This window comes from Danio rerio, chromosome 13 (genome assembly GCF_052040795.2).
Source record: "Danio rerio strain M-AB ecotype USA chromosome 13, GRCz13ab, whole genome shotgun sequence".
NCBI classification, from domain to species: Eukaryota; Metazoa; Chordata; class Actinopteri; order Cypriniformes; family Danionidae; genus Danio; species Danio rerio.
Window position 1 is genome coordinate 52,550,677 of NC_141033.1, and position 22,824 is coordinate 52,573,500.

A 22,824-nucleotide genomic window follows, 5' to 3' on the forward strand; every position below is an offset into this window, starting at 1 on the left:
TATTATTAACAACTAAACAGACAGCAGAAATGTTGAGACGTGCTGCATTTATGAGCGTCATCTTCACTGTGTGAATATTTATAACAAAACGGAGCCGATAACAACTGCCTCCTTTCAATTTCAGAGAAAAAACATCCCCTCTCTTTTGCTGAATATCAGTTTTAATAATGGATAATGACCATTATAAAAGTATAACATACAATAAGTTTATACAATATAGGAAATAAAGGCAAGCGATCAGTCAATATACATAATGTAGGCTACGTGGTTACATTAATCATTAACTAATCTTTGCGCTCAGCCAAAACACGTTACCTGAGAACAAGTAATAGATTCCAATGCCCAAAGTCAGGGAATATGTCGTTAGATAAAGACAACAAGATGAATGAAATATCCCGTTTAATAAATATAGTGAGATTAGATCCAGCGGGAGATGCTTGATGAGAAGTCCGACTAGCACAGCTCTCATCTGGGTAAACAGGCTGCAGCGCTTGCCAAAGTGTGTGTGTGTGTGTGGTAACGTGATGTGCGTTTTCAGCGTTTTGGTGTGGACGGAGAGCAGTTCAGAAACGCTGGGTAAAAAGCGAGTGTGGACGCCGATCGTTTTCATTCTAAAACGCCGTTTTAAAACTAAAACGCACTAGTGTAAACGGGGCCTGACAGAATCAGCGGAGCGGGGAGAGAGAGCGCTCCCCGCTCCGCTGATTCTATCCGTACACAGCGGTCATTGGCATTCCCCGCCCGCCGTGTAAACAAAGGGGCGGGGATGCCGGTTACGTCACCACGCACACCGCCCCTTTGTTAGACGCTGTGACGGGCGGGAAGGAGGGAACTCGCCCCGGCCAGAACCAAGGTAAGGTGTTCCCGCCCCTGCCTGCCACTTAGCTACCTATCTGCAGCCTGCCACCTACCCAGCTACAGCCTGCATCTTATATATATTATAGGTAGATACAGACTGGTACAGACTGATGTGACTGGAGTGGGGTGGGGGTGTTTTATTTATACATATATACGCCTTTTTTTAGGTGAGGGAATGGAAGTTTTGAGTGTGTGAGAAGTGTGTGAGAAGTTATTCTCCACCTTGAACTTCAGTAAGTCAAAGTACAGGTCTAGAATTAATGATGATCATCTTCAAGCCATACTGAGGGTCTCAACTGCTTCCGCTCTAAAGCCAAATGTGGTTCAGATTTGTGAGAAGCGCTGTCAAGTCTCTGGCAGCAAGAAGTAGGCAAAAGATGCCATGTTCAGAAGAACTGTTCATAATCTTCACTCAATGTTCTATTAATGTTCAGGACACTTCATGTTCAGAAGAAATAATTAAAACTGTTAATAATGACATTTGAGGACTTTTTTTTTGGTGAAATCCCTTATGCGGCCCAGCCTCACCCAGACTTTCCCCCTTGCGGCCCCCAGGTAAATTGAGTTTGAGACCCCTGCCCTAGAGCCATCATTCCAATCAATATGTGGTCCAGATGTAAGTGTCTGGTGTAGGCGGGATCTGTTCAGAATAAAAGCAAATTGTAGCCCAGAATAGGATCAGTTCGGGTTAACTTGGTTTCATTCTGGCAGATATGTGGTATTGCTTTGGCTTATTTGTGGCCCAGATCTGACAAACAGGAGCGGACCGCCCTAGAGCCATCATTCCATTCAGTATGTGGTCCAGATGTAAGTGTTTGGTGTAGGCTGGATCTGGGCCAGAATAAAAGCAAACTGTGGCCCAGAATAGGGTCAGTTTTGGTTCATTTGGTTTAATTCTGGCAGATATGTGGTATTGCTTTGGCTTATTTGTGGCCCAGATCTGACAAACAGGAGAGGACCGCCCTAGAGCAATCATTCCATTCAGTATGTGGTCCAGATGTAAGTGTCTGGTGTGGGCTGGATCTGTTCAAAAATAAAAGTAAATTGTAGCCCAGAATAGGGTCAGTTCGGATTAACTTGGTTGAATTCTGGCAGATATGTGGTATTGCTTTGGCTTACTTGTGGCCCAGATCTGACAAACAGGAGCGGACCGCCCTAGAGCCATCATTCCATTCAGTAAGTGGCCCAGATGTAAATGTCTGGTGTAGGCCGAATCTGGGCCAAAATAAAAGCAAACTGTGGCCCAGAATAGGGTCAGTTCTGGTTCATTTGGTTGATTTCCGGCTGACATGGGATATTAGTATGGCTTAATTGTGGCCCAGATCTGGCAAACAGGAGCAGACTGCCCTAGAGCCATCATTCCATTCAGTATGTGGTCCAGATGTAAGTGTCTGATGTGGGCCGGATCTGGGCCAGAATAAAAGCAAATTGTAGCCCAGAATAGAGTCAGTTCGGATTAACTTGGTTGAATTCTGGCAGATATGTGGTATTGCTTTGGCTTATTTGTGGCCCAGATCTGACAAACAGAAGCAAACTGCCCTAGAGCAATCATTCCATTCAGTAAGTGGTCCAGATGTAAATGTCTGGTGTAGGCCGGATCTGGGCCAGTATAAAAACAAAATGTGGCCCAGAATAGGGTCAGTTTTGGTACATTTGGTTTAATTCTGGCTGATATGTGCAGATCTGGGCCAGAATAAAAGCAAACGGTGGCCCAGAATAGGGTCCGTTTTGGTTCATTTGGTTTAATTCTGGCTGATATGTGGTATTGCTTTGGCTTATTTGTGACCCAGATCTGATAAACAGGAGTGGACCGCCCTATAGCCATCATTCCATTCAGTAAGTGGTCCAGATGTAAATGTCTGGTGTAGGCTGGATCTGGGCCAGAATAAAAACAAACTGTGGCCCAGAATTCTGGCTGACATGGGATATTAGTATGGCTTAATTGTGGCCCAGATCTGGCAAACAAGAGCAGACCGCCCAAGTGCCATCATTCCATGCGGTATGTGGGCCGGATGTAAGTGTCTGCTGTGTGCCAGATTTGAGCCACATGAATTTTGCTAGCTGGACAGTTCATCAGGAAGTAATTTATATGAAATTCCAGTTTTACTCATACATTTTATTCGCATCATGGATGGAAACATATGTATTCACAAATAGCTGCTAATTCACTGGGAACGTAGATGATCTGTGATATATTAATGTTAACTTTGGCAGCAATGCCTTCAAACATCCCTTTTGTGAGAATTTATTCAAGCAAGACTATTAGATGTCTTTCTCCTTCAAAATATAATACTCAATAGTCACACTGAAAGAGCAATAAAACCGCGCAGTCAATTGAGCAGCGTAATGAACAAGAGCCTCAGGTTAGTCCTGGCAGACATCAGTCAATGGAGCAGATGGATAAATCTCATTGTACCACTTATGGTCATCCAAATACCAGATAACGGCAACCACAAGCCACCACCACAGACTTGAGCTCTAGTGCATGATGGATCGCTGATGATCTTCATGCTGTCCACCTTGCTGCTGGGCATGACCATATGTTACAGGGGTGGTTGCTAAAAGAGTTGGAGTTTGCTAATGGAGCGTGACTCAGTGCGCCGCCACGTCACTGACATGAATTTTTATCATATCGTTATTGAAGACTGAACTCAGTGCAGTGGTTAATTCATTCACAGAGGAATTTTAGGTCGTGTTTACACATGAATGGTGCACACATACGCTGCCGAATGGGCTTTATGTTTTATGCACACATGTAATGAGACTCCAAGGTCTTGTTTTCATTTGGTATTACACGCATTTACAGTGAACTGAACACAAATGGTCAGTTCAGAAAAGGGCTAAAAAAAATGATCATGATATGTTTTTTATTATTCGGTACCAATAATTATTGAATATTTTGTTTTACAATCCATTGAGGAATATTAGGATTCTTTCTTTTATTTAACCACTTTTACCAACATTAAGAAGGCTAATAGTTTTAGTAGTCAAAAACAAAAAAAAACAAAAAAACTAAATATCTAATCTCTTATGTACTCTAATAATATAAACATAAGTGTTAAAGAGACTCTTAAGCTTGATAAATAAAATGTTACAAAGTGTGCGCAATGGTGAAGCGTAAATGATAAACAATCCTAACAATCTTTAAGGTAATTTAAAAGTAATTTTAATTAATTTATTTGATCTTTGCCATGATGACAGTAAATAATATTTAACTTGATATTTTTCAAGACACTTCTATACAGCTTAAAGTGACATTTAAAGGCTTAACAAGGTTAATTAGGTTAATGAGGCAGGTTAGGGTAATTAGGCAAGTTATTGTATAACGATGGATTGTTCTGTAGACCAGTGGTCCCCATCCACCGGGCCATTGATACCGGGCCACATAAGAAATCATAAATTATTTCTGCAGAAAATATTCCCCCCGCGACTTGGTTTCTTCCACTCACCCCCGCCATCTCACGTGAAATGGACTATGCCAAAATCCACCACGGATCGGGAAGAACGTAGTGGTTGTTGATAGTTTAAAGTTATAAAACAGGTATTATAGTGTCCAAATCAGCAGAGCATTTAAGGATTGTGCATATAACGTTATGTGTGCGTGCATCGCTAAGTAAGTACCCGAAATCATTGCAATATGTATCTATATGGAGTTTCACATAATCATACTCATTAGGGCTGTAACATGCCAATGCATACATTTAATTCGGCTATATGGTTGTATTATTGTTAATATGTTCGTCAGTTGAAATGTTTGGCACAGATGTTATGTATTTGATGCATATGAACCTTGATTGAAACCTTGATTGAAAACATAATAATCAGACCGCGATAGTGCAACTAGCACATGAGCACTGAGTTGTTCATGATTAACCTGGATGCACGCAGCTGTGTTCACGTGAAGAAGAAACATGTCAAACTTAATGACACATTTGAGGGCTCAAAGGCAGAGGAATGCCTCTCTCGCGTGCTCTAGGTGCCACGTGCAATCGCTCCCTCGGGCACTCCCTCTGCTTTTGCGGCACTGCTCTCTCTGGTTTAAGCTGGACCTAGCTGGTTTTGGTTGGGCTCCCAGCCTGGCTAGGCTGGTCAAGCTGGTTTTAGCTGGTCATCTCCCAGCCTGACCAGCTAAGACCAGTCTGGAAACCAGCCTGGAAGTGGCCAAAACCCCTCTAAAACCAGCCTGGTTGACCAGCTAAAACCAGCCAACCAGCCTAGGCTGGTTTAAGCTGTTATTTTCAGTAGGGCATGCATTTATACTTGAATGAACCCAGCTCAAAGATGCTTTCCTTGACAAAATCGGTGCACAAAATGCATATGTTAAGTGTAAACCAGCCCTTGAGTTCAGAACCGAGCTGTCTAAAACATGCTTTCATTTCAGTACACACCGACATCTTCACTTCCCCTGTTATTGAACTCATTTTAGTCAATATAATATGCATTAAGTGCACTCGCAGGACCTCGCTTTAATTCTACACCTAACAATCTGGTTGCGAGTCACCATGGAAACAAAAGCCTAAATGATTTACATTGAAAACAACTGCAAAGCTGGGATTACATTTCCTACAATTATTCATTTATTGATAGAAACAGAGCCAAGAAAATAGAGCAAAGTGTTCATGATTTCTGCATCCAATCTAGAATAAAAATAAGGACACTTGTGGGCACTACTTGAACTCAAGCTGACCATAAAACAATATTTACACTAAAGATTCCTGTATGAACAAACAGCGTAAGATCAACATGAAATAAAATACTTGCTAAAGAACTGAGTGTTCTTAGTTGCATCACCCAAACAAACCTTAAGACCAATTCTGAAAGTAAAAACATGCAATTAAAGCATCTAATGGAGCAACTGAAATCCAAACAGAATCAAAAGCTTTACCAAGATTTGACAAGCCAGCATTCATTTCCACACTCATTTCTCACAGTAATCTTCAGAAAAACAGACAATAGCAAATACTAAAATCACCTCACACAAACCGCATAATCGAACAGCAAAGTCATAGTTTGATGTAAACCAGGGGTGTCCAAACTCGATCCTGGAGGGCCGGTGTCCTGGAGAGTTTAGCTCCAACTCGCTTCAGCACCTGCCAGGAAGTTTCTAGTTTATCTAGTAAGAGCTTGATTAGCTGCTTCAGGTGTGTTTGATTAGGGTTGGTGCTAAACTCTACAGCAGGGGTGTCAAACTCAATTCCTGGAGGGCCGAAGCCCTGCACAGTTTAGTTCCAACCCTGCTCCAACACACTTACCTGTAGGTTTCAAACAAGCCTGAAGGACTCAATTAGTTTGATCAGGTGTGTTTAATTAGGGTTGGAACTAAACTGTGCAGAGCTGCGGCCCTTTTGGAACTAAGTTTGACACCTGTGATCTACAGGAACGAGATTGAACACCCCTGATGTAAACTAAAGCATATATACACTCATCGGCCACTTTATTAGGTACACCTCTCCAACTGCTTGTTGACGCAAATTTCTAATCAGCCAATCACATGGCAGCAACTTAATGAATTTTGGCATGTAGACATGGTCAAGACGATCTGCTGCAGTTCAAAACAAACATCAGAATGGGGAAGGAAGGGGATTTAAGTGACTTTGAACGTGGCATGATTGTTGCTGCCAGACGGGCTGGTCTGAGTATTTCAGAAACTGCTGATCTACTGGGATTTTCACGCACAACCATCTCTATGGTTTAGGTCCGTAAAAAAAGAGAAAATATCCAGCGAGCGGCAGTTTTGTGGGCGCAAATGCCTTGTTGATCCCAGAGGTCAGAGGAGAATGGCCAGACTGGTTCCAGCTGATAGAAAGGCAACAGTAACTCAAATAAGCACTCGTTACAACCGAGGTCTGCAGAAGAGCATCTCTGAACACACAACACGTCCAACCTTGAGGCGGATGGGCTACAGCAGCAGAAGAGCACACCGGGTGCCGCTCCTGTCAGCTAAGAACAGGAAACTGAGGCTACAATTCCCACAGACTCACCAAAACTGGACAATAGAAGATTGGAGGAACGTTGCCTGCTCTGATGAGTCTCCATTTCTGCTGCCACATTCGGATGCTCGGGTCAGAACTTGTCATCAACAACATGAAAGCATGGATCCATCCTGCCTTGGTTCAGGCTGGTGGTGGTGGTGTAAGGGTGTGGGGGATATTTTCTTGGCACACTTTGGGCCTAATAGTACCAAGAAAGGATTAAGGCAGTTCTGAAGGCAAAAGGGGGTCCAACCCGGTACTAGAAAGGTGTACCTAATAAAGTGGCCAGTGAGTGTACAATTCAAGTCTTTAAATAAGCTTCTGGTTCACATCATTTTATATTTACACAGTGGCTCAAAAGTTCAGACCATTACCTTCATCTCTGTCCACGGTGATGGCGATCCTCCTGACTGAACTCACTTTCAGGTCTTGAGCTGAAAGAAAAGAAAACATCTCTGTTATTAGTGAAGAGATTGCATTGGTGTCAGGGCTCGAAATTAACTTGTTTACTTGGTAGCACCGGTGCTCCCAACTTCAAATATTTAGGAGCACCAAAAAATTTTAGGAGCACCAGAAAAAATTTAGGAGCACCCACCAAAAATGAATGAGCACCTCTGCAAATAGTTTTTTAAGGGATTTATTGTATTTTAAAACAACATTAATAGGACTGACACAAACCAGAAACAACTATCTAACTAAAGCTGCGAAGACATTGATATTTGTGTGCAATAATTCCAAAATGAATGTCTAATAATTAGGCCATAGAATATTAATGATGATAAAAAATGATAATAATAGTAATGATTTCCATTTCTCATTATGATACTGCCTTGAATGTGCATGAATGTAGGTTATCTGCTATAAAAAGTCTGTTACTTTATGAAAAATAATTGTATAGTTTGCATCAAACAAAAATGAAGCATTGCAGTAAGAAATATTTATTTTGTACTGCTGTTTTTATATGCATGTCAATTTAATAAATCATATTTCTGCTACAAAACAAACAAAAGATTATAATAAATCATTCAATTCAATGATGAAAGCTGCAAAGCAGTCATCAGTAAATAAATATAAAAATAATATACACCTCAAACAAGAATAGACAAAAGAAAGTAAGTAAAGTCTCACTTCTATCACTCTTTAAAAGTTTTGGTTTCAGTTTGTGTCAATTTAAAGGTTCAGTCTGAGATGATCTTCATTTTTCTGTGTTAGTGGAAAAGCTGGCGAGTCAGCCGACCCAATTTATGAGTAGGCAGAGCAGGATTCTTGCGCTAACCATCGGCGCAATACCGCTGTTTGTTATGAGCCGCAGTTTCAGTGTAAACTTAGTAAAGGCGAGCTTCTTTGGCGATGATATGTACAGTATTAGATTTGACTTTTAGCGGACATTTGCGCTGAACACGCAGTGAATGCAACGCATGGAGATTCGGGCACCTTCTCCAAGAAGCACGTACTCGATTGATCTCAGCTGGCGGATCATTATTCACCATGTGACGTGTCATGATCGCTTTCATCTGCGCCTCAACTTTAGGTGGGGTTTGCAAACTTGTGTGCTTTAAGTTTTTACTCTTCAGCCGTTTGCATTTCCCGTGGTCATAAAAGCTCCTTCCCTGTCATCTGACAGCGGAATACCTTGAGTGATTGACAGCTAATATGAACCAATATAAGAGCGATTCAGCACGTTTTTACAAAAAATCAAAACAGGTCGCACTACAACCATTATCTGCAGTCGCACTAATGCTCCCATATATATTATGAGGTCGCATAGATTAATTTTCTGGCGCATATGCGACCAAAATGGTCGCAATTTTGAGCCCTGGGTGTAATGTCTGATCTCATGCTAAGCAGGACAGTCAGGCTGAAAGATAAATCGCATGTGATTGTTGCGTGCCTATAAACCCAGATCAGTAACTACTACACAAAGCCAAAGTTCTCTGCCAATAGCCAAATCACACATCATCATTCTGCAGTTTTCACAGCTGCTTCTCTGTGAACTACGGACTTTTGTTGTAAATGCTGCTCATAGATATATACATTAGATGTCGCCTACCCTGTTGGCGACAATAGCGTCAATAGCGCCACCATTTCAGTACAGGGTAGCGCTCCTTTGAAATGAATGCAGGACCAAGGTACAGTGGAGGACTGTGGCCATCCAGAGCTAGAGAATTACACACATATACACATACATATATGATTGGGAGTTTTCGCAGAGGACAGTATGCTAAATTTTTTTTTTTATTACGAAAATTATAATTTTACATCACTTTTCTACATTGATGGATCAGTGATCGCACGGGCATTACTGACAAAAAGCTTGTGTATGTGTGTATGTAAATGTTCTATCCACCCTCCCTGTTAAATTTGATCTAATCCGTGTCCTGAAGCACACCTCCTCTCCTGCTTTCACTTCTCATACTGACGGAGGGAGCGATTCGTTTGTGATTGTATCTCTGTTATGAACGTCTCGTTCACTTAGTCCACAATAATACAAGTGTCTGGCAGCGCAGCATCTCGTTGTCATATATCTTTTGCATTGTTTGCTGATTTTATTCAACAAAACTAGCATAAGCCGAGTGTTTAGTGTGAGTTGGTGCTGCTTTGCCTTATGGTGAATGCAGTAAGTGACTGTATATCATCTTCAATAATGCTCTCTGTTTAGCACAAAAGTTCAAAAACGTAAAAAACTAAATGTGACCTATGAAATGTTCTGCCTTTGTGCTTTGTTTTCTTAGTTTGCTCGTTACAATACCCGTAGACAGCGCTAAAGTCCTCATACACACAATGCGTCACTTAGCGGGTTCCACACAAGTTTCTACATCTTGTTTATATACACTATGAACAGCAGCTACGCTAATTATTCTCTTTATTCTCCATTTCCACCTGGGGATACTCATCCCTAGGTCCTCAGATTATGCGGAGTCACTGATTGGACCCAAGACCAGCGACGAGATGATCCCAAGGTGTCCATATCCGGGACCAGGCCGTATCCTGAGCTGCTGCTGTTGCGCTGTAGGTCATGGGGGAGTGGAGAGTATGAGACTGATTCCAGTGATGCTTCAGGGACAGACGAGTCTGAGTCTTCGCTGAGGCCAGCTTCCAGCCTCCACTGCTGAGACTGCAGCTCTGCACAAGACTTGGCCAGCGGAGAAATTAAAATGGTCGTGCCGAACTGAGTCTGGTTCTCTTAAGGTTTTTTTTCTTCACTCTCCTATTGCCCTACTGAAAAAAACAGCTTAAACCAGCCTAGGCTGGTTGGCTGGTTTCAGCTGGTCAACCAGGCTGGTTTTAGAGGGGTTTTGGCCATTTCCAGGCTGGTTTCCAGCCATTTCCAGCCTGGTCTTAGCTGGTCAGGCTGGGAAATGACCAGCTAAAACCAGCTTGACCAGCCTAGCCAGGCTGGGAGCCCAGCCAAAACCAGCTATGTCCAGCTTAAACCAGGCTGGTCAAGCTGGTTTTAGCTGGATTTAGCTGGTCATTTTCCAGCCTGACCAGCTAAGACCAAGCTGGAAATGGCTGGAAACCAGCCTGGAAATGGCCAAAACCCCTCTAAAACCAGCCTAGTCGAACAGCTAAAACCAGCCAATCAGCCTAGGCTGGTTTAAGCTGGATTTTTCAGCAGGGTGGTAAAAAAAATTTCCCCTCTCCACTGTCGCCACTGGCTTGCATGGTTCAGGATCTGAAATGCTACTCATCGATGAATTTGCTCTTCAGTGTTTGGACTCTCAATAATGACTTCAAACCACACTGAACTGAGCTAAACTGAACTGAACTTAAACACTAAAAACTGAACTACTCTGATCCAGTTACTATGACCATTTATGTGAAGCTGCTTTGACACAATCTACATTGTAAAAACGCTATACAAATAAAGCTGAATTGAATTGAATTAAAGTCCAGCCTCTTCATGTAGTAACACTGTCCTGTCTAGTGCGGTTGAATGACATTTGTCCTGGGAGCACTGTACAAATATGGCGGCGCTATTGACGCATGCTTAGGGTCCCTACGTGATATCTAGTGTATACATCTATGAATGCTGCTAATGTTAAATTAGAAAGCACATGCAGATGCCACATGTAATGACATTTTTCCTTAAAACTCATTTCAAACTCAAATTAGGTTGATCTCAGAACTCAACATCAGACTTCAGTGTCAAGATGAATTTAGTTCAAGACACAACATAAAATCAATCAAAGATCAACGGCTAAACATGTTCGCTTTTTGACAGTATGGACGTCACATTATGACATTAAAGTTCATTCATTTGTTTTCTTTTTGGCTAAGTCCTTTTATTAATCTGGTGTAACCACAGCGGAATGAACCGCCAACTTATCCAACATCTGTTTTACGCAGCGGATGCTCATCCAGCAGCAACCCATCACTAGGAAACACCCATACACACTCATTCACACATATACACTACGGACAATTTAGATTATTTAATTCCCCTATAGTTTCCCAGGGATGGGTTGCAGCTCGAAAGGCTTCCACTGTGTAAAACATATGTTGGATAAGTTGGCTTAAATAATTTTATTGTTAATGAACAGTGAAATCGATGAATCCATGCTGAGGTGCCGTTATAAAGTACACTGCCGTTCCATTTGAAGAAGTGCCCGACTTCTGTCCTCGCGACCTCGGGAGTTCGTTCTCCCAAGTCTGAACTTGGCAAGTCCGAACTTTGCATACTTGATATTGAGAAACAGCCACTGTATTTATGTATTTATTCTGTTTTATTGATTTATTTATTTTAGCCTCTTAGCTGGAAGACTTGATTTGATGTGTGTGTGCCTACTGTACAAACGGTTGGTGGATTAAACGATTATTAAAATTATATTTTGCTCAAAAACTGTTTAATAAGTTTTAATAAAGGCTTTGGGACGAAGCAGTGGCGCAGTAGGTAGTGCTGTCGCCTCACAGCAAGAAGGTCGCTGGTTCGAACCTGGGCTCAGTTGGCGTTTCTGTGTGGAGTTTGCATGTTCTCCCTGCGTTCGTGTGGGTTTCCTCCGGGTGCTCCGGTTTCCCCCACAGTCCAAACACTACGGTACAGGTGAATTGGGTAGGCTAAATTTTCCGTAGTGTATGAGTGTGTGTGTGTGAATGTGTGTGTGGATGTTTCCTAGAGATGGGTTGCGGCTGAAAGGGCATCCGCTGCATAAAAGCTTGCTGGATAAGTTGGTGGTTCATTCCTCTGTGGCGACCCCAGATTAATAAAGGCACTAAGACGACAAGAAAATGAATGAATGTTTTGAGGTTTCAAGTAACCATTTATGGGAAAATATTGTATATATATATATATAACATGCTGTCATACTTCCTAAAAATACTGAGATATGATTTATTGCCCATATCGCCGAGCCCTAAGTCGCATATGTTTGAAACAAATGAAGAATAAGAAGATGATGCCAGGATTATAATTTTTAGCTGTATTATCCCTTAAAATATAACCGCTGTGTTCCTGGTGAAAACACAGCAGTGTATTGTCATAGTGTTACAACTTACTTTGCTTAATCTCTTAGATAAATTACTAATTGTCAATGCAACCAATTGATTTGAGCCAAGTGTTTGCATTTCTGCAAATGAAAGTGAACTGTGTGGCTAACCTGGAGGCACAGACGTCTGCAGCTCGAGATATACTTCATTCTGCTGCTGTATGAGAGCATTAAAGCAGTGTGTGAGCGGCTTTCAAATCGAATACATTTGTGATTAACATTTTCAAGTGTGCTGACAAGAAGTCTACTATGCAGCATCATAATTTCAAATCAGTTACAAAGCTTGCTCAATCATATAATCAGAACACTGAACCAAGCAATCACCTAAATAGTAGCACAATGTAGATGTAGTCTAGTTTAATGTACAGCTTACATGTAGAAGATGCTTTACTTTGACATACAATGGACCTTATTCAGTTTAGACATTGAAATTTGATTTAACATGAAGGAATATCGCACCTTGAGGGTTAGATTTGCATAAATATCCAGATCACACCTTTTTTTCAGGACTATTTTTTAGAGCTTTTGTCTATTGGAAGTTGTTAAATTGGTGTGTTATTAAATAATACTACAATAAACTGAATGGGTTGTATTTGTATATGCCTCAGTCTCATTTTGATTGGTAGTAAAACACAATAATTATAGTAATAATATGGCATTACTCACACATCACAAGATAATACGAACACAATTGCTGAAATAACTTACTGTTAACAACTGTAATAACACACTGAAATATAACAGGAACATAACTGCCTGGTTATTAGAAAGTGGCAGATTTTGTGTTTTGTGTATTAGGACGAAGAGGTAATACAGCCTCATCTGGGATGTTCACTGTTAGCGATGCAACGATTAACAGATTTCACTATTGACTAGGGTTAAGTACCGAAAACCGGTGCCATTATAGCATCGGGACCTTTGTAACTGGTATGTACCTGACAAAAAATCTTTTTTAAAGGGTTGTACCCCTTACTTGATTGAGAATAAGGTTGCGGCTGGAAGGCCATTAGCTGCGCAGAACATATGCTGTAGAGGTGTGAACCTATACTGGTCTCACGATTCGGTTCGGTTACGATTATCATGCCTTCGATTCCATTCATTTTGATATTTCGGTGCATTGACGATGCATTCCATATACAGTGTTATATTTTAGAGGAGAGGCTATAACAAGCTGTCTGTATAAACACACAGAGATACAGCACACACTGTCTCTCATTCAAACACAAACATAGACAGCATCAAAGAAACAAACACACACACGCACGCACGCACGCGAACACACGCACGCACGCACGCACGCACACACACACACACACACTTAAACCCTCGCAACAGGGAGAGCTCGCGAAGAGCGGAGCAGAAAAACGAAAGAACAAACGAAAAAAAGAAGCACTTTTCCGACGGTCCCTTGCTGAGAGCTCCTCTCAGCTCGAGCTCTCCCGGCTAAACACATATTGCGAGGGCTTAAACGGAGCAGTGCTCGTAGTGTGGAGCGAAAAAAAAAGAAACTGTGCTGTGAAACATAACCAGCTTTGTCTTTTTGTAGGAAACACACTTAAGATCTTTTTGGGGTAAGAGGTTTTTGAGTTATTGTCGTCTATAACTGAATGTGTGTCAGGAATATCGAAAACAAAACCAACTGAACCGCGCTCATTTCTGGCGCCCCCCTGGATATACAGCGCCCTTAGCATTAGCCTATGGTGCCTATGCCACGGACCGGCCTTGAGTTGCCTGAGTGTTGTAAATACTCACGCTCACCTCCCTCGCGACAGAGCGCATAGGAGATAAATGACGTCAGTACATAATAACCTATTACTGAACCGATACCGAATTGTCCGTGTCTGCATCGAGGTGCACCGAAGAAACAATTGATTTTGACACCCCTAATATGCTGGATGAGTTGATGGTTCATTGCGCTGTGGCGACCGCTGATTGATAGAGGGACTATGCCGAAAAGAAAAATAAATGAAGGAAGGAATGTATTTGTGAATTATTTTGTTCCTGTTTTAAAATGTGGAGGTACTTCGGTATTTTTGAAGCCATACATTGTTTTATTTAACAGCGAGGACCGCCATGTAAACAAACCCAGGGCTTTATTGTGTTTTTATCCTCGACAGTTTTTAATTTCAAAATGTATGGGACAGGGCTTGAAATTGCTACCATTTTGGTCGCATATGCGGGCGACATTTTACCAATGCGATTTGGGAGCATTTGTGCAAGTGTATAAAATTGTTGTGTGCGAGCAGTTTTTACTACAAAATGTTCACCACATGCGTGGATTCGGTAGACATTCACGCAGAATGCATCTCTGCACTTGAAACGCGAAACGCAGCGCTCAGGAATGGTTTAAAACAGTCGTCATTAGGGATGTAACGGTATTGTAAATACCGTCATACCGCAATATTAATTTTTTTCGATATTACCGAAGTCGCATGACTCGGTAAAACTATAGGTCTCCTGAGAAAATTTGCTCAGGCGAATGAAGCGAACGGGACGTAGCTGAAACTTCATTTCCCATCAGCCCCGGCGTGGCCATAATCCTTTGCGGTCTGTTGTCGCTACAGATCCAGTAATGCGGAAATGGAGTGTGCTGCTAGTAGCGGAGATGAAAAAAAGATGGAAATGATCGAACCTAAAGCGGGTGTTGTCGCCGCGCGCGTGCTGAATAGCGGTGCTGTCGCGCGCGTTCTGATCAGCGGTGCTGTCGCGCGCGTTCTGATCAGCTGTGTTGTGGCGCGCGTATTGTAAAGCGCCGAGGGGGGGTTGAGCGCGCATATTCAAGAGAGGTGTTGCCGCGCGCCTACTGAAGGGCTGGATTGGACGTAGGGTGTGTCGCGTCGCGGGGGCACTTTTGATCGTTTTGGAAGGGCATTTTCTATCCAAGACTAAAAAGGGCATGTGCACTGCACAGGTTGAGCCCTATGTGTGCACGTGCCTGCAAGTTGGGGAATACGACTAATAAAAGTCATGGGGACTGCAGAAACACAGCACACTGTTCAGATTGATTCAGACATTGACTTGTACCGCAAAGAGACCTCTATCTCACTCATGATTTGTCTTCTCAAGTGGGGGAAAGACAATGCACAATGTTACCCCACTGCTGTCAACCTGGGCCAAGACATATCTCTCTTGTTCCAGAAACCTCAGTACCAAATGAGAGGGTTTTTTTTCTGTTACAGGGGACATTGTAAATGCCCAGAGATACCAGCTTTTACCAGATTATAATTATATGATAATTTTCCTTTAAACCCATCTCTATCTAAGTGAGTGAGTGATTAAATGTTGAATGTGATGAGTTTTCAACAATACTAAATTGAAACTTAATTTTTTTACATGGTTTAATATTTTTTTGTTATTAAAATTGAAGTTAGTGTTTCAAAGCTTACAGATAGATGGCTAATTTGTATGTCATTGACACTTTTGGCACTTTTTTTGGAGTATTTTCAAAAGTTTTTTTTTTCCTGTAAATGATTCAATAAATACCGTACCGTGACATTCATACCGAGGTATTACCGAACCGTGAAATTCTGATACCGTTACATCCCTAGTCGTCATGTCAACTTGCTGCAGTAAACAAAGCCAAGTCCGTAATGCTTGCCCCGCCTTCTCGCTCTTCTTATTGGCCCACTGCTCTAGCACTGAAATATCAGCTGTCAATCACTCAGTCAATGCCTTCTGGCTTGGGATGACAGAGAGAGCTACTACTGCGAAAAACTGTAAAGCGCTGAAGATGAGAATGAAGATTACACTGACAGATTTTGTTTTAGAAATCATGACATCTAAAGTTACAAATAATGACACATCGTACTAGTGATCATGTGCTGAATGTTAATCCACCATCTACACTTTTCCAAGAGTGGATAAAAGACTTCTGTTTGCTTCAAGTCCGCTATGAAAAGTCTGTGGGATGGAATTTTCAGGAAACTGTTTGCCACATCTAGCACGAGAGCTTCTGTTTAATCCTTCATTTAATCGCATGATGGTGTCCGCCGTGCAAGTGGCAGCTATATGTCAAATTTAACACCACGTACACCATCGCAAACTGGCTTGCACTGAGTAAATTAATAACGCTACTCATGAAAAGACCGGTATTGCTATGAACATGTCGTATGCATATAATAAGGTACAGTATGTGTCAAAAGCATCAGTGCAATATCAGACAGCACCCGTGAGAACAGCACAGTTATACCGTTAACAGATTCATTCATGTCAACCAGTGCGTGCAGGGCCAGTGAGCGCTCCTTGTATGCTTCTGTCATTCAGTTATGTTATAAAAATCTATTTTCTTGTGATAACAGGATTTGTTGAGACGTATTTTCCTCACGCATGCATATATATTTTTTGCTTGTTAGTTTGATTACTGTTGATTTCAAATGCAATACATATGTTTGTATAATACTTGTAGTAACGGTGCTTATTATTGGTGGGTGCGCCTAAATTTTGCCTGATGCGGCTAAATTTTTAAAGCTAGGATCACCCGTGCTTCCAAGCAAAAAGGTTAATTTCGAGCCCTGTGGGATACTTGTATTTGAAGCATATGAATTTTGGTGCCTAATTTCGTTCCTACTGGTGTTTTGACAAGAACGCAAGAAGCATCAAGGGGTGCATCAAAGGCACACACAGGTACGCGTCATCACACCATCTCTAAACATTTAATTCTAAACAACTTTGAGAAATACAGGCAGGCGATGTCAGGCGTTTGTTCTTGTTGCTTAGGGAATGGACACACGCAGTACAGCGCATTCGGTGAGCGAGAGCGACTCTCTTCGGATCAACAAATTTGCTTAAACTAAACGTATTTTACAAGCAAGGACTCTGACAAAGCAACGTGAAGCAGATGTTTTACAAAAGTTGCGTGTAAGGGGAAAACACGTCAAACTTAATGACACATTTGAGGGCTCAAAGGCAGAGGAATGCACTGTCTCTGAAAGCTTGCGACATCATCTGGCACTTTCAATGAGTACGTACGTGGACACCAATGCGCCGATTTTAATATAAGACTGAGTCCACTAGATCTATTCTGAGGTGCACCCAGCCCTGAGAGTTCATCAGCTCCTCGAGAAACTGTAAGTGGATGATGGAGGCTTTCTTTCAGCGGTGCTTCAGACTGAGCCGAGGCCAGTTCGATGAGCTGTTGTCCGGTGTCGGCAAGAGGATTTTCCCTCGGGACACCAAATGCAGGAGCTACGTCATTATCACTACCCTACAACAGCAAGCTCCTGATTAGTTAACGCAGTTAACGCAAATTTTAACGCAAAAGTTAACGCAAATTTCCACCGAAGTTTAGTTTTTCCAACACGAACGATTGACAAGAAACGCGTGTTAAGCGCTTCAATCGCGCAAAACGCTCAATTAGCGCCGCTTCATTTGCATGTATCAGGTTGTCTATTCGCATCTTTGCATTGACTTAACATATAAATCTCCACAAGACGTTTTGCCATATGAGAAACGGTCATGCCCAACAGAGCCCCGTTTCTCCCAAAGTTTTTTTTTTCCCCTTTACTTTCGCCCATTGGTGAAGATTTTTCCTCGCCGCTGTCGCCATCGGCTTGCATAGTTCGGGACTTGTAGATGGATTTACTTTTCAGTGTTTGGACTCAGCAGTGAATATTAAAACACTGAGCTGAACTGAACTTCAACTCTGAAAACTGGACAGACACCGTTTAAAATTATTTTAATCTTCTATGTTAAGCTGATTTGACACAATCTACATTGTAAAAAAGCAATATACAAATAAAGATGAATTTAATTTAATTAAATCACTCGCGCTTGATGCTTCATCCGCGTTTTGTCTGAACGAAGCATAAGGGTGTTTTCACACTAGCACTTTTGGTCCGCAACCGGGTTCGTTTGATGTCAGAGTTTGGTACATTTATCTATTGTGAACCATGTCTTCTGAACTCGGGTACACACCCGCGAACCCTACCCGAGTCCGCCTGAAAGAGGTGTGCATGTGTTTGTGTATCGCCTAACTTTACCTTGGTGACAAGCGGGACTGAGCCAGAGTAAATATAGTGATTATAGCCCCTTTCACACACACAGACTTTTCAGTAAAATTGCTGATAAGGGGATCAAGTGTGAACAAGCCATTTTTGAAAATACCAGTAAATTCGTTCTGGCAATTTTGCGGAAAGAGAAGTTGTAACATCTCCGGTAGATTCCCAGAATGCTGCTTAGTGTGAAAGCAAAAGGAAAATTGCCGGAAAGAGTGCGTTTACATTTGGAACGTGCTGACATGGATGTCTACTTCAACCAATCAGACGCATTCACATCCGCACTGTTTATGAAAATAAATGGCTGTAAATCCCTCTCCAGATACATTTAGCTGCTGATTGTTAGTCAGATAATAGCCCCGTTAACACAGTGATACCGTTAAACATCTGGAAAATTTCCGGAACGACTTTACCGGTAAATTTAAAAAAGCGCTGTTCACACAGGCGAGGACGTTACGGAATTTTTCCGGAAAAGACCGTTCACACATCCATTCCAAAATACTGGTAAATTCTTACATTATTAACTAGAAATGAGCTCTAAACGGCTGCGCTTGTATTTGTAAACATTTGACTAAATTACAAACTCTGTGGATGGATCAGTATTGTGAACAACTTCGATGAAAATATGGAGGAACACTTTCACATGTCGAGATGTACATGATATGTGTGTGTGTTGGCGCTCATGGGCTGCTTTATGGGCAAACGTGACGTGTCAAGCAACTGAAAGAAGCAGAGCTTGAAGGTAAACAAACAACAGCTTATCGTTAGCATCTTAACGATAATTATTTACACGGTTGGCATTAAGAAGTAACATATAAACGTTATCTGACTAACATCTAGAAGCTAAATGTGTATGAAAAAATATTTAAAGACTTTTATTTACATAAACAGCGCGGACGTGAATGCGTCCGACTGTTCTGATAGGCTAAAGTAGATGTCTCATGTCAGCACAGTCTAGACGTGAACACGTTCTTTCTGGCAATCTTCCTTCCCGGTAATTTTACAACTTCTCTTTCCGGAAAATAGCCGGAACGGATTTACCGGTATTTTCAAAAAAGGCATGTTCCCACAAACCTTTCCGGAAAATTGACGGTAATTTTACGGTAAGGTCTGTATGTGTTAAAGAGGCTAATGTTTATATGTTCCTTCTTAGTGCCAACAAATTTTGTTGCTTTCGCTTTCGTGGCCATCACCTAACAACAGCTGTACACACAACAGGTTGTTGCTAGATCGGATATGGATACGGCCGGAAGTAACGAGAATTATTTATATTATTTATGAAATTTCGCCTTTATTGTATTTTATTAACGTCTACCCCCACCCCAACCCTACAATTCAACCGTCACTGTAACGTAAAAACAGTAGTTGTACTGAGTATTTGTTATCAACTAAACTACCCAATAAATTGTATTTTTTAACGCCTACTCCCACCCCAATCGTCACATGACTGTAAAAATATTAATTATTTTTATACAGTGTCATTAAAAAATGCTGCTATACTAATGTGCATAACGCGTTCCAGCCGGCCACGTATCCGGTCTAGACTTTACCCACACAACAGCAGCTTGTTGACCCAACCGTACCGGGGTTCAGAAAAAAGAAGAGTGTGAACACAAACTAGCCGAGAAGGTGGCAAGGGGGACATTCGAACTTGGGTTCGGACCAGGCAATTGAACCAAATGTGAAAGCAACCTAATAAGTGGTGTGATTTCCCTCAGTAACTTTCTTTCGGCTTAGTTCCTGATCTATCAGGGCTCACCACAGCGGAATGAACCACCAACCCAGCACTAAAAGTACACTAACTCGTTATCCCCCAGTGCTTGGAAACACCCATACACCCTCTCATGCACACATACTCATACACCACGGCCAATTTACTTTGTCCAATTCACCAAATCACAGACTTTGGAAAACCTCCCAGCTGAAAAATCAAACTTAAACCAGCCTAGGCTTGTTGGCTGGTTTTAGCTGGTTGAGCAGCCTGGTTTTAGAGGGGTTTGGGCCATTTCCAGGCTGGTTTCCAGCCATTTCCAGCCTGGTCTTAGCTGGTCAGGCTGGATAATGACCAGATAAATCCAGCTTGACCAGCCTGGTTTTAGCTGGATATAGCTGGTTTTGGCTGGACTCCCAGTTTGGCTAGGCTGGTCAAGCTGGTTTTAGCTGGTCATCTCCCAGCCTGACCAGCTAAGACCAGGCTGGAAATGGCTGGAAAGCAGCCTGGAAGTGGCCAAAACCCCTCTAAAACCAGCCTGGTCGACTAGCTAAAACCAGCCAACCAGCCTAGGCTGGTTTAAGCTGGATTTTTCAGCAGGGGTGGTTGAAACAGAAACACGGGGAGAACATGCAAACTCCTCACGGTGCTGGGATCTACTTGAGACGATTTGTTAACTTCCACCAGACTTAACTAAATTAACCCAACCCCCATCCCTTCATCCCCACGCCCTCTGCCAGAAACCCCGCCCACCACAGACATGCCAGTAGTGTCAGCACAAAATGATTGACAGACAGTGCGCGTTTCTGATTGGCTAAAACAAAGACGGGCCGCTCCCCTCCTGGCTGTGACAGAGAGACAGTTGTGATTAGTAAAGACAGCCATTCATTGATAACACCTCGGTAAAATAACGAATATGTGTGGTATTTAGACACAAAAACAATCTATAAGCCATACGTGTTTATATAATGACCTCGTGTCTCTTTGAACTCAACGTGATCCTGACCACAGAAGCGAACGAGGAGATCCTCGCTTCTGCAGGCGAACTCTCGGAGTTGAGGAGTCAGCATTACAATCGAGTGAAACAAGCAGAGTTAAACTGTGAGAGAAAGTTAATGTCGCTTTGATAAACTACAGGAGTCTGCGTGCGCGGGTTCGCGTAATGTCGACTGCGCTACAGCATTATGACGCCATTTCTGTGCCACACAACTGCAGTCGCTTGACATCGACATTTTTATCATTGCGACGTTCAGCGCTGGTTTAACTGTACAAAGGAGCTAAATCCGCCGCCCCACTTCTATTATTGCGAGCCATGTCGACTTCGAGAAGTGGGACGACGGCGACATTGCTATTTCGACTATAAAGCCAACCCGTCCCGATGGAGAAAAGCAAGACGGTAAAATCACAAAGAACTGACACGCTTTTTGGTGTTTATGTGGAGGAGACAACGCTACAAAATGCTGACGGCTGGTGTGCAACACGCTCAACAAACAACACAATGAGCCTTCCCGAACAAGGTCAACCCAAACAACTTGCTCCGATCGGGGAAATCAGACTTGTTTTCCTTCGACATCATCATCATCATCATCCTCATCATCACTTCAATTGAATGAAAAACAAACGCGTCGCGTTGAGCCCTAATGACAATGTCACCCCAAACAATAACTGTCGCGTTCGGACTGTAACGTCCGTGCCGTCGACACAACCGATTATCAGTGTGAAATGTAACGTTAACAGTCTCCGTTGCGACTAGAGATGAAAACGGGCTTGCTGGGGAAACTACAGCGTGCCTCGCCAGCCATTTCGGCTCACGCTCCGAAACGATCCACGGCTCAGAATAAACACCTAAATTCGCGATGATATTAAGATGAAAACTGCAACGATGTTGATTCATTCGCATCACAATCACAGGAGAGTTTCCGAAGAGCAAAGATTTCAGCCGCTGCACACACACACACACACACACAAATAAAAATCACAATGCATACATTCGTCCTGTCAGATTTCATCGCTTATTCCGTCTAAATATCTCTTCGGATCGCACAAAGCCTTACGTAAGGGACCCAACAAGGCAGTGTTTCCCCCCACATCAGCTATTTGATGGCGAGCAGCGAACAGAAAAGTGCTCGAGTCTTTTGGCGAATTCCAACACAACATCTGCTGGTACAAGTGAAGCCCGAAGTTGCTAATAACAAACTAATAAAGGCGAACAAAAAGTCCCCCGCTGTTTAGATGCACCATTTACATCGTAAAGCCATTTTCTGTGAAAACAAGGCTACGTCTCGTTGTCAAAACACAACGATTAAATTACATCCTCGCATATAACGTCATGGGGGGATCATTTAGTTCAATATTGAGGCTCGATGCAGCTTAGTTTTCTTTCGATCTCCGTCTCCATTAAGACTTTATCTGGTCAACATAATGTCCTACCTGATGTAGAAGACAGGTCGCGGTGTTCCTCCGTTAAATTAGTAATCCATTGGACAAATCATCGATGATCGATGCTGGAAACGTCGTCCGAAAATATAGGAAAGGTGTCGGGATGCGAATCCGACAAATCGCTCGTCAGTCGCACTCGTTTTCTCTGTGTAATAATCCTCTCTCTTTCTGAAACGGGCTGAAGGATACACAAAAACGCCCACTGAGGACAGCGCGCGCGCTGATTGGCTGTTGCACTCGCTCGAACCGCCCCGCTTGTTTTCTATTGGACGGTAAAATCGTAGCAAAGCGTTTTCCTCGCAAGGATACACGGGACTTGTAGGATTTCAGCTCGACTCTCGTGTTCTACAGTCCCCAGAGCAATG

The 22,824-nt window shown here is 42.4% G+C and overlaps 1 protein-coding gene across 18 annotated transcripts in view; it reads right to left on the reverse strand.

The window, feature by feature from the left end:
* Positions 1–22,613, reverse strand: part of arid4b (AT-rich interaction domain 4B) — a 138,234-nt gene extending 115,621 nt beyond the window's left edge. For all 18 annotated transcript variants that reach the window (XR_015506418.1, XR_015506417.1, XR_015506414.1 and 15 more), the window contains exons 1-2: positions 22,451–22,613; positions 7,205–7,264 (exon numbers count right to left, since the gene is read on the reverse strand). Coding sequence is in view for 10 of the 18 variants with exons in the window: in XM_087279807.1 (XP_087135933.1) it covers positions 7,205–7,210 (6 nt within the window). In the remaining 8 variants the exon portion in view is untranslated. The remainder of the gene's footprint in view (positions 1–7,204; positions 7,265–22,450) is intronic.
* Positions 22,614–22,824: the final 211 nt, after the last annotated feature.